This window comes from Macaca mulatta, chromosome 19, assembly GCF_049350105.2.
Source record: "Macaca mulatta isolate MMU2019108-1 chromosome 19, T2T-MMU8v2.0, whole genome shotgun sequence".
NCBI lineage: Eukaryota > Metazoa > Chordata > Mammalia > Primates > Cercopithecidae > Macaca > Macaca mulatta.
In genome coordinates, this window is record NC_133424.1 from 24,616,294 (window position 1) to 24,627,072 (window position 10,779).

At 45.2% G+C, this 10,779-nt stretch overlaps 1 protein-coding gene across 6 annotated transcripts in view; it reads right to left on the reverse strand.

Moving 5' to 3' along the window:
• The window catches only part of LOC106994692 (uncharacterized), a 49,229-nt gene extending 40,042 nt beyond the window's left edge, over positions 1-9,187 (reverse strand). For 5 of the 6 annotated variants that reach the window (XR_013408814.1, XR_013408813.1, XR_013408816.1 and 2 more), the window contains exon 1: positions 8,996-9,165. Coding sequence is in view for 1 of the 6 variants with exons in the window: in XM_077977117.1 (XP_077833243.1) it covers positions 8,996-9,025 (30 nt within the window). In the remaining 5 variants the exon portion in view is untranslated. Of the gene's footprint in view, positions 1-8,995 lie in introns of all 6 variants that reach the window. The other variant, XR_013408815.1, reaches the window with a different exon arrangement.
• Between the last annotated feature and the right edge of the window lie 1,592 nt (positions 9,188-10,779).

Genomic DNA, 10,779 nt, shown 5'->3' on the forward strand with positions numbered 1-10,779 from the left:
TCACCATCGCAACTGTGGCTGGAGGCTCATATATGACAGTCACAATTCCAACTCTGGACAGTGTTTGCATTTGAGATTCAAGACCTCAGCAATGGGCTCTTTCCATGTGTGAAGGTGATAATCCTAATGGTTGGTGAGGTGTGCATATAAGAAACAATCTCACTTTTGTGCTGTGCCCTGGGATAACACTCTTTGTAACACTTGAGGGCATTATATGATATGTGGGAGTGTGGCAATTCTTTATGGCCTTCATAAAAAGAGAAGACGACCAAGGATGTGACTCATCTAAGGCATGCTATGAGAGACACTATTTCTTCTAATAGCTGACTTGAGGTATGAGAGTCATCATTGCACTTGTAAGCTGACTGTAGTATATGTCTCCATTTCACCTGTAGGTAGGGAGTAAGCAGGAGAGTCACATCACCTGGGATTTCAGCCAAGGATATCTCACACTCTTCCCTGAGGGAAGGAACCAAGCAGGAGTGTCACATCACCTAGGTGCTCAATCAGGGATATGTTACAATTCTCTCCTGAAAGCACAGCACGGGCAACAGAGTCACATCACCTGGGTGCTGAGCTCAGCACTATGTCACAATGCTCCCTGGGGGCAAGACAGAGGCAGAAGAGCCACATCACCTGGTGTCTGGTTCCAGGGATATGTCACAATCTTTCCTGTGCAGGGCAGGGTGCAGGTAAAAAGTGTCACATCTTTTATGTCATGGATGCAGATATATGTCACAAGGTCCCTGTGGGCAGAGCCCAGGCAGGAGCATGCAATCCCATAGGTGGTAGGCCTAGTAATATTTTACAATACTCAAAATATGTGAGGCGCAGGAAATATGGGTGAATCACATCACCTAGGTGCTGGGTCCAGGGATATGCCACAATCCTCCCTTCCGGCAGTACCCAGGCAGAAAAAGAGAATTACATCACCTAGGTGATGAATGAAAGGATATGCTATAACACCTCTGTGGGCAGGGCCTATACAGGAGATTTACATCACCAAGGTGTTAGAACCAGCCACATGTCAATACACAATGTACAAGAGAAACCAGGCAGAAGAGGAGAGTCACATCACCTAGGTTCTGGACCCAGAAATATATTACAATCCCTTCTTTGGAAAAGTCCAGGAAGTAGAGAAAAGTCACATCACTTGGACATTACTCACAGTGATAACTCACAGTGATATGTCCAATGTCCTCTGTGAAAAGCACTAAGGCAAGAGAATAAACTCACATCACCTAAATGCTGGGTCCAGCAATATGGCACAATCCCATCTGTACGCTGGGCCCTGGCAAGAGAGTCAAATCACTCAGGTGTTGGGCAGAATTGTATGTCACAATCACATCTGGATGAAGGTGGAGGCATGAGATTAACAATTTCACACATTTTTTAGTTCTAGGTATGAGACATAATACCCTCTGTATGTTGGGTATAAGTACATGAATGACAGTCTCAATGACGGTCTGGATTTTTATATGAGAACCTCAATCCCTCCTGCAAATTACGTCATTTATTGAAGTCAATGACTCACAGGTGTGCTGAATCTTGGTACCAGAGACACTAACCTCTCTATGGACTGAATTAACATATGAGATTCAATTTTCCAACTTTTGGCTGCAGCTGGGTATGAGATTCAGAACCTCAACAGTGAGCTGTGTTCATGAGGAAGGTTGACAGTCTTTACTGTTGGCAGGTTATGCATATGAGTGTCACAACCTCCCCTGTGTGCTGAGTTCTGTTAGGACATTCTCTGAACCTCTTGACAACTTTACACAACATGTGACAGAGTGTTAATTCTTTATGACCTTCATACAAAGAGGAGGCCCAGGATATTACTCATTTTCCTGACCCTGGCTATGAGAGAAACTACATCTGCTACTGGTTGTCTAGAGGTATGAGAGTCATTATTGCATCTGTAAGTTTGGATAAGATGTGCATCACAATCCCACTAGTGAATAAGGATGGACCAGTAGACTCACATCACCGCATTTTGGGGCAGTGATATGTCACAATCTTCTCTGAGGGCAGGGATAAGGGAGAAGTGCCACACCCACACGTGGGTGCTCGATTAGGGATATGTTACAATCTCCTCTTGAAAGCAGAATACAGTCAGCAGAGTCACATCACCTGGATGCTAGACCCAGTGATATGTTACAATGATCTGTGGGCAAGGACCAGGCAGGAAAAACACATCACCTGATTGCTGAGTCCAGTGATTTGCCACAATCTTCCCAGTGGTCAAGGTGCAGGCAGAAAAGGGGGGTTAAATCTCCTAGATAATGCATGCAAAGATATGTCACAAGGCCACTTATGTGCTGGGCTCAGGCAGAAGCCTACTGTTTCAAGGGTGTTGAACTCATTGATATGTCACCATACCAAAACTATGCCAGAAACAAGAAAATAAAATCACCTAGGTGATGGAAAGGAGATATGTCATAATACTTCTGTGGGCAATTCCCATGTCATAAAGTTGCTGAATCCAGGCATATGTCACAACACACAATGCATGCAGGGCTTAGGCAGAAGAGGAGAGTCATAACACATAGGTGGTGAGTCCAGCAACCATCACACTCGCCTGGGCAAAGCCCAAGCCATAGAGAACTATGAGTCACATCACCTATGAACTAGGCTCAACAATATGTCACACTACCCTTTATGGGGAGGGCCCATGCAAGAGTCACATCATCTAAATTATGGGCCCAAAAATATGTCAAAATGCTCTGAGTATGGCTCAGGAAAATGAAAGAATCACATGACCTAGGGTTTAGGCCCAACTATATGTAACAAACACCCCAGCTTGCAGAGTACATGCATGAGCAAAGAGTCACATCACCTAGGTGCTAGGCCCAGTGATATTTAACACTTTTTTCACAGTTCCCAGGCAGAAGGAGTGTCACATCACCTAGGTGATTAATAGAAAGATATTTCATAATACCTCTGTGGGCGGGGCCCATGCAGGAGAGTTGCATTACCTAGGTGTGAGACCCAGTGATATGTCTCAGTACACAGTGTGTGCAGGTCCCAGGCTGGAGAGGAGAGTCACCTCATCTAGGTTCTTGACCCACTGATATGCCACAATCTCTTTTTGGGCAGAGACCAAAGAGTAGAGTCACATAACCTAGATGTTGGGCCCAGCAATATGTCACAATATCCCAAGAAGAGGGTCCACACAAAAGTGTCACATCAGCCGGGCATGGTGGCTCACGCCTGTAATCCCAGCACTTTGGGAGGTCAAGGCAGGTGGATCACTTGAGGTCAGGAATTCGAGACCAGCCTGGCCAACATGGTGAAACCTCATCTCTACTAAAAATACAAAAAGTAGCCAACTGTGGTAGTGCACGCCTATAATCCCAATTACTCATGAGGCTGAGGCAGGTGAATCGCTTGAACCCAGGAGGCAGAGGTTGCAGTGAGCCAAGATTGTGCCACTGCACTCCAGACTGGGTGACAGAGCCTGACTCCATCTCGAAAAAAAGAGTCATATCACCTAATTAAGTGTCTCAGAGTTAAGACACAGTGCCCCTCATGGGTAGGGCTCAGGAAGAAGTGTGAAGTCACATATCACCTTTCAGCTGGGCCCAGCAATGTGTCAAAATCACTCCAGCAGGCAGGGCCCAAGTCTAAGAAAAGAGTCATATCACATAGGTGCTTGGCCAAGCAATATGTCACAATCCCCACTATGGACAGATCCCAGGGAGAAGAGTCACACAATCTCAGCGATGGACCCAGATATATGTTACAGTGACTTCTGGGAGTCAGCAGAAGAATCATATCACCTGTATGCTAAACTCAGCAATAAGTCACTCTCTCTTCTGTGGGCAAGGCCCAGGCCGAAGAGGAGAGTCAAATCACCTTGGTGCTGGGTCCAAATATATGTCACAGTCTCTTTTTGGGCAACTTTCAGGTAAGAGAGGAGTCACATAAAATAGTTAAAGGGGGCCAAGCAAAATGGCTCACACCTGTAATCCCATCACTTTAAGAGGTTGAGGTGGGCGGATTGGCTGAGGTCAGGAGTTTGAGACCAGCCTGGCCAACACGGTGAAACCCGTCTCTACTAAAAATAGAGAAATTAGATGGGCCTGGTGGTGTGCACCTGTAATCCCAGCTACTAGGGAGGCTAAATAGGCAGGAGAATCACTTGAACTTGCAAGGTGAAGGTTGTAGTGAGCTGAGATTGTGCCGCTACACCCCAGCTTGGGCAAAAGAACAAGACTCTTTCTCCAGGAAAAAAAAAAAAAAAAGCTTAAATATCTGTCCTTTTCAGACAATAAACATGTCATTTAAATATTTCCATGAGAGAGAATTTAATAAACAACCATATGTGAACATTTCCAGAAGGTGTCAAGCTCCATGTCATAAAATTTTGCATTAAACTTGGACATCTAGACAACGGGATACAGAACAGAGATATCCACCATTACAAATTCTAGACCCTGCAAAAACAGAGGGGCTGATGGTTTGAGAAATATACACAATGCACCAATTAATCTATCATATTTGCTTGTGGAAATGTATTCACTTTCTATAGCCATAATGGAAAAAAGATTTTTCCTACTTCTCTTCTCTGGTAGCATTCCCAAAGCAAACCCTTGGGGTTCTATTTAAAGTCACACAACCAGAAAAAAAACCATAAATTTAACAAATAAAACATATCACTAGATTTTTCTGAAATATACCTTTCATAGTCTTTGACTTCTTAAACATCTTTTAAGCTCTTCTGATGAAATGTAATTTACAGTTATTAAAAAACTGAAATTGGGCTGGGCATGGTGGCTCGCACTTGTAATCCCAGCACTTTTGGGAGGCTGAGGTGGGCGGATCATGGGGTCAGGAGTTCCAGACCAGCCTGGCCAACACAGTGAAACCCCATCTCTACTAAAGATACAAAAATTAGCTGGGCGTGGTGGTAGGTGCCTGCAATCCCAGCTACTCGGGAGGCTGAGGCAGGAGAATCACTTGAATCCGGGAGGTAGAGGTTGTGGTGAGCCGAGATCGTGCCACTGCATTCCAGCCTGGGTGACAGAGCTAGACTCCGTCTCGAAAAAAAAAACTGAAATTGAAATAAGTGAAAAAATCTTTCAAGGTGACAAACTCAGGAAGTGGCAGTGCTGACTGGGACACAAATATGTCCGACTCCACTGTCAAGTCAGACCATATCACTCAAAATATTCTTTCATCCCCATCCTGCCCATTAAATTACTCAGTGACCACCTTCCCAGGAGACACTGTACTGTACCCCACTGTAAGTCTTAGGTACATTTTGCTTGCAGGTTCTTGCATTGCCTTACTGGGATGGGATCTTCTTGTCCTTTGGAAAAAAATTTATTTCAATAATCTAGAGAAGAAAAATCATTTCTGCCTTTTCTCATCAATATGAACATCTGATTGTCTCATCACCAATGTGTCTACTAAAAATAAAAATCAGGTTGAGGCTAGGCGTGGTGGCTCACACCTGTAATCCCTGCACTTTGGGAGGCCAAGGCGAATGGACCACCTGAAGTCATGAGTTAGAGACCAGCCTGGCAAACATAATGAAACCCCGTATGCACTAAAAATACAAAAAATTAGGCCAGGTGCCATGGCTCACACCTGTAATCCCAAAACTTTGGGAGGCTGAGGCAGGTGGATAACCTGAGGTCAGGAGTTCGAGACCAGCCTGGGCAACATAGCAAAACCCCGTCTGTACTAAAAATACAAAAATTAGCTGGGCATGGTGGCACACGCCTGTAGTCCCAGCTACTCAGGAGGCTGAGGCAGGAGAATGGTTTGAACCCGGGAGGTGGAGGTTGTAGTGAGCCGAGATTGCACCACTGCACTCTAGCCTGGGCAAGACAGTGAGAATCCATCTCAAAAAAAAAAAAAAAAAAAGGAAACGAAATATCTGCACCAGCAACATTAACACAAAAAGTTCCATTAAACAATGACAGCCACTCAAATGTCACCTCTTCTATAAAGCCCTCCTTGATATTTCCACTGCTATGTTAGTGGCAGAATTGATAACTATTATCTTTCAGCTCAATACCTTATGTCTTTTCATGTACAAGTATTATTCTAGAGAATAAATTGTTTACACACCTATCCATGCTAATGAGCTATAAACTCCTACATGGCAGGTATGTTGAACCCTGTTCATCTGTGTAATCCAAATTTGATACATAATGGGTGTCATATACACATAAAATCAAAACGCTATCAGGGAATTATTGGAAAAGCTAACAAAATTTTTTTTAACTTTTAAGTTCAAGGGTACATTTGCAAATTTTTTGCATAGGTAAATATGTGTCATGGGGGTTTGTTGTGCAGATTATTTCATAACCCAAGTATTAAGCCTACTACCCATTATCTTTCCTGATCCTCTCCCGCCTCTAATAGGTCCTAGTATGTGTTGTTCCCCTCTACAGGTCTATGTGTTCCCATGATTTAACTCTCACTTACAATGAGAACATGTGGTATTTAGTTTTCTATTCCTGTGTTAGTTTGCTAAGAATAATGGCTTACGGCTTCATCCACGTTACTGCAAAGGACATAATCTCATTTTTTTTTATGGGTGCATAGTACTCCATGTTTTATATGTACATTTTCTTTATCCAGTCTACCACTGATAGGCATTTAGGTTGATTCCATGTCTTTGCTATTGTGAATTGTGCTGCAATGCGTACACGCATGCATGTGTCTTTACGATAGAATAATTCATATTGCTTTGGGTACATACTCAATAATGGATTACTGGGTCAAATGGTATTTCTGTCTTTAGGTCTTCAGGCAGTTCCCATCATGTCTTCCATAATGGTTGAACTAATTTACACTCCCACCAACAGTGTATAAGCATTCTTCTGTGAAAAAATAATTTTAATTTTCTAAGAGGTTAGTTTTTTAGATAAATACTATACAAGGAAATTTTCCACAGGCCTAGGCCATCCAGCTGCTCTTCTGAGAGGCTACACTCTTACTCCTCAGGCTGTCCTCTAAGAGACAACTCGGGATGATATTCATTAGACATTCCAAGATACATGGCCACTGTGGGTATCTTGGGTTCTCCCAGACAGTTCTGAAACTCATGACCAAGAATAGAATACAGGGCTGCTGTAAAGGGCCCTGTAATTTCTCCAAAGCAAAACTTCAACCCAAAGACGTACTAGTAAGGTGTGTGTGCCTAGGGAAGATAAAAGGAGAGGTGCAGACTTTTTTTTTTTTCTTTTTTACAGTGGAGTTCCAGAAGATTCTTTTTCTACTTTTTTTAATCACGTAAAATGTTTACAGACTTGGAAGGCTGAGGCGGATGAATCACCTGAGGTGAGGAGTTCGAACCAGCCTGTCCAAAAAGACAAAACCCAATCTCTACTAAAATTATAAAAATTAGCAGGGCACGGTGGTGGGAGCCTGTAATCCCAGCTACTTGGGAGGCTGAGGCAGGAGAATCGCTTGAACCTGGGAGGCGGAGGCTGCAGTGAGCTGAGATCATGCCATTGCACTCCAGCAAGGGCAACAAGAATGAAACTCCGTCTCCAAAAAAAAAAGTGTTTACAAACAGAAAACAAATCTTTAAAAACCTGCCATCCACTGCTGTGTAAAAACATGATTAACAAAAGACTGGGTTTGAAACGCACAATAAAGGACAAATAGTTGATAGTGTTGTAAATTGGAGACAGGAAGTTGTTTGTCCTCATTTCCTACATTTGAGAATGTAGGAAAGAAAGTAGAAATTTATAATTTTACTGCAAGCCTTAGTTAAGCTAGGGGAAGAGGGTAGTGGATTAGAAGTCCTGCTTGCATACATCAGGAAGTCACAGAGGAAAACCAGTCCTCATGTGGAGCGTTAAAATAATTAAAAAGCAGGAAATTAGGCTGAAGTGGCTCTGCCGGGCGCGGTGGCTCACGCCTGTAATCCCAGCTCTCAGGGAAGCAGAGGCGGGAGGATAGCTTGAGCCCAGGAGTTCGAGACCTGCCTGGGTAACATAGCGAGACCCCGTTCTTCACAAAAAGAAAAAAAAAAAGACTGAAGTGGCTCTAGTGCCCTTTATTCATAAGTAAAAAATGTAAAACCTAACTCGAGTTTCTTATAAATTACTATTTTAGGCGGAAACAAAATTCAGGCTTAACCGATCATAAACTTGCAATTAACCTCTGATCACATAACCAGGAAATTTCCACCTGAATCATACAAATAAGGTGACTACATAACTGTAAGCAATTCTTGAATTTGGTTTGCCTTCTCACATGCCCTTTATAAAACTCTTTCCTTTATGCCGCTCAGGTGGGCCACATATTATGGCTGGGTGCTTTCCATTTCACCAATCACTGCTCAAATAAACTCGTTAACGTTTTAACATTGACTCCCTTTAATTTTTAAGAGAAGGGGCTGGGCGCAGAGCCTCATGCTCCTAATCTTAGTACTTTGGAAAGCCAAAGCTGGCGGATCACTTGAGGCCAGGAGTTCCAGACCATTTTCTGCCATGGCGAAACCACTTATCTACTAAAAATACAAAAATTAGCCAGGAGTGGTGGCGCAGTTCCCTAATCCCAGCTTCTCTGAGGGCTGAGGCACGAGAATCGCTTGAGCCTGAGAGGCGGAGGTTGCAGTGATCTCGCACTGCACTTCAGCCTGGGCGGCAGAGCAAGACTCCGTCTCAAACAAACAAAATGTTTCACAAAAGAGACTGGGAGCCCTCACCGGCCGCAGTTCTTCCCACGCAAACACCGGGTCGGGATTCTGCCCTGATGACCCGCCTGGCATCCCTGAACAATCTGGGAAATAATTGGGGCTGCCTGAAGAGCTCCTAAGGGAGGTCCAGACATGGTGCCGCAGGGACCGGGCGGGAGGCTGGGGTCCGGGTATGGGCCCAGCCGCCATCTTGCGGCCAGAGGGGCCTGAGGCGGAGCTGCGCCAGAGGAGACTCTGGTCTGCGACCCGGGAGCGGACTGTGGAGAGGCCGGTCCTGCTGGTTTCACAGCCTGGTCTCCCCTCTCGGGTTGCCCAACCCCGCACACTCACCCTTTCCCAGATTCCAGGATGTCCTGGCATCTTAGCTGTGCGTCTCCCTGCAGATTACAGGTCAACAGAGGCTGTGACAGAGTCACCGGAGGCTCCCGCGGTGTAAGATGCGGAACAGTAGAGACAGATCCGAAACTCTGGAGAGAGCAAAAAGCAAAGTCCCCGCCGAATGTCGGAAGCCACGCCCTCCCCTCCGGCGGCGCCCCTGATTAGGCGGTTCCCGCGCCAGCGCCACTGATTGGATAAAGCAACAGCATTCGTCCCACCACCCGCCCCACTCGGCATTAGTGCATTTTACCGACGTGAAAACATGCTAAAACATGCACAGGGAATTACAGTTAATTAAGAAGTAAGCTGAGACATGAATGCACTTACTCTTTTCCTTACCAGGGTCTTGTATAATGCATCTTATTTGCTACTTAAGGGTAAGAAAAGAACATTTGGACTTTTCTTTTTCTTTTTTTTTTTTTTTTGAGACCGAGTTTCGCTCTCATTGCCTAGGCTCAAGTGCAGTGGTGCGATCTTGGCCCACTGCAACCTCCTCCTCCCAGGTTCAAATGATCTTCTTGCCTCAGCCTCACGAGTAGCTGGGTTTACAGGCGCACGCCACCACACCCGGGTACTTTTTGTATTTTTAGTAGAGATGTGGTTTCACCATGTTGGCCAGGCTGCTCTCGAACTCTAGATCCCAGGTGTTCCGCCCGCCTCTGCCTCCCAAAATGCTGGGATTACAGGCGTGAGCCACCGTGCCCTGCCCATGTGGAAATTTTTAAACCACTTTTTAATGATTTTCATAAGGCAGGAAAGAACCTCATCCCATCCCTGAGCCCCTCTCTCACCATGCTGTACTGTGCTGCTGAACACATTGTGGGATGGCCATTAGAAATGAGGCGGGGGTGGGGGGCAGCCCAGGCTGAGAATGGTGTAGAAAAAATTATGTTACCGGGCGGGGCACGGTGGCTCACGCCTGTAATCTCAACACTTTGGGAGGCTGAGGCAGGAGGATCACGAGGTCAGGAGTTCCAAACCAGCCTGACCAACATGGTGAAACCCCGTCTCTACTAAAAAATACAAAAATTAACCGGGCGTGGTGGCGTGCGCCGGAAACCCAGCTAGCTACTCTGGAGGTTGAGGCAGGAGAACTGCTTGTATCCGGGAGGCGGAGGTTGCAGTGAGCAAAAAAAAAAAAAAAAAAAAAAAGGCCGGGCGCGGTGGCTCAAGCCTGTAATCCCAGCACTTTGGGAGGCCGAGACGGGCGGATCACGAGGTCAGGAGATCGAGACCATCCTGGCTAACACGGTGAAACCCCGTCTCTACTAAAAAAAAAAAAAAAAAAAAAAAAAGAAAGAAAGAATTGTGTTACCCAAATTTGTTCATCTTAGAAAGGCTCCTTACTTTGGGAGGCTGAGATGGGCGGATCACGAGGTCAGGAGATCGAGACCATCATGGCTAACACGGTGAAACCCCATCTCTACTAAAAATACAAAAAATTAGCCAGGCGTGGTGGCGGGCGCCTGTTGCCCCAGCTACTTGGGAGGCTGAGGCAGGAGAATGGCATGAACCTACCAGGCAGAGCTTGCAGTGAGCCGAGACCGTGCCACTGCACTCCAGCCTGGGCAACAGAGCAAGACTCCCTCTCAAAAAAAAAAAAAAAAAAGAAAGGCTCCTCAGTCATTCCGTGTGAAGTGGCTATTCCAGGGTAATTGTGCCCTGACTACACTGCATTTCAGTTTGGCTTCTCTTTTTTAAAATCGCTGGTATTTAATTTTCTAATTGAAAATGAC